This window comes from Plasmodium cynomolgi (assembly GCF_000321355.1).
Source record: "Plasmodium cynomolgi strain B DNA, scaffold: 1498, whole genome shotgun sequence".
Lineage (NCBI taxonomy): Eukaryota > Apicomplexa > Aconoidasida > Haemosporida > Plasmodiidae > Plasmodium > Plasmodium cynomolgi.
This window is the reverse complement of record NW_004193275.1, coordinates 1-1,071: the sequence shown is the minus strand read 5'-3', so window position 1 is coordinate 1,071 and position 1,071 is coordinate 1. Positions and strand designations below refer to the sequence as shown.

The window sequence follows — 1,071 nt, the reverse complement described above, 5'->3', positions numbered from 1 at the left end:
AAAATGCAGAGAAAATGTGAAACATTCTAATGTAAATAAACTAGTATTATTTTTAACGTTTTATATTAGATCAATTTTTCACATTTTATTGAACTTATTAAATTTATTATAATAAAATGTATTGATTTTTTATCACTAAATATATTATATATAATAATTTATATTAAAAAATTCTTTACAGAAGCATATTTATTCTTTTCTATTCATTTTACCTTTTCCTACCTTTAATTTTTCATTTTTTACTACTTTAATGAAGATGTAAAGAGTAGTTAATATAAATATAGTGTAATATATTATGAAAAATTAGGAAATTATATAAGGTATTACAGTTGAAAACAAAGGATCATTCTTTGGTAGAAATAATATTTCCACATTAGTCAAGTCTAATATAGGAATTATTAATCCAAGCAATGAAAATAAAGTAGAGAAAATAATTTTATATCCATATTTTTTAATTACTATATTTTTACACGTTTTTCATCATAATTTCCATTTTCAGCAAGTTTATGCATCTTATCTATATTGTTGAATATTTTTTTTCGCAATAGCAATATAATTTGGATAATCCCTTCTTTTTCTCATAACTACTTTTATAATTATTTATGTATGCGTCAAAAATATTTGATCCTTTTTATTTAATCGAGAAGAGATTGATATATCTTTTTCTATATTTTTTTTACTCTTACCTATACTATCGTGTGATAATTGTGCACCTGCTCCCGCATAACTTAACTCTCTATGTAGCTCATGTTTTGCTAATAATCTGTGAAGATTACTGTTCAAATATTACCGTGTTCATAATTATTCTCTAATGATTTAGAAAATTTATCCTATTAAAAAAAATATGTTATTATGTAATAGTATTCAATTAAAATATCACAGTCAAAAAAGGACATTATAAATTTCTAAGAAATAAAATATACATCCACTTAAGTATTTTTATGTTATACCATATTCTTTTAAGTAATATACGTCCATATTAAAAAAACAAACGTAAATATTTTATAAAATACTGTGAATTTTATATTTATTTCTTGATAATAATTCCTTAATGATATCATTTTTATTAGC

At 20.8% G+C, this 1,071-nt stretch overlaps 1 protein-coding gene across 1 annotated transcript; it reads right to left on the bottom strand.

Moving 5' to 3' along the window:
• Positions 1–303: 303 nt before the first annotated feature.
• PCYB_007900 (CYIR protein) lies at positions 304–458 on the bottom strand (the record flags this gene model as incomplete). The annotated part of the gene is made up of 1 exon (XM_004228211.1): positions 304–458. A coding segment is annotated over one exon (153 nt), but the record flags the coding sequence as incomplete, so codon positions are not given.
• Between the last annotated feature and the right edge of the window lie 613 nt (positions 459–1,071).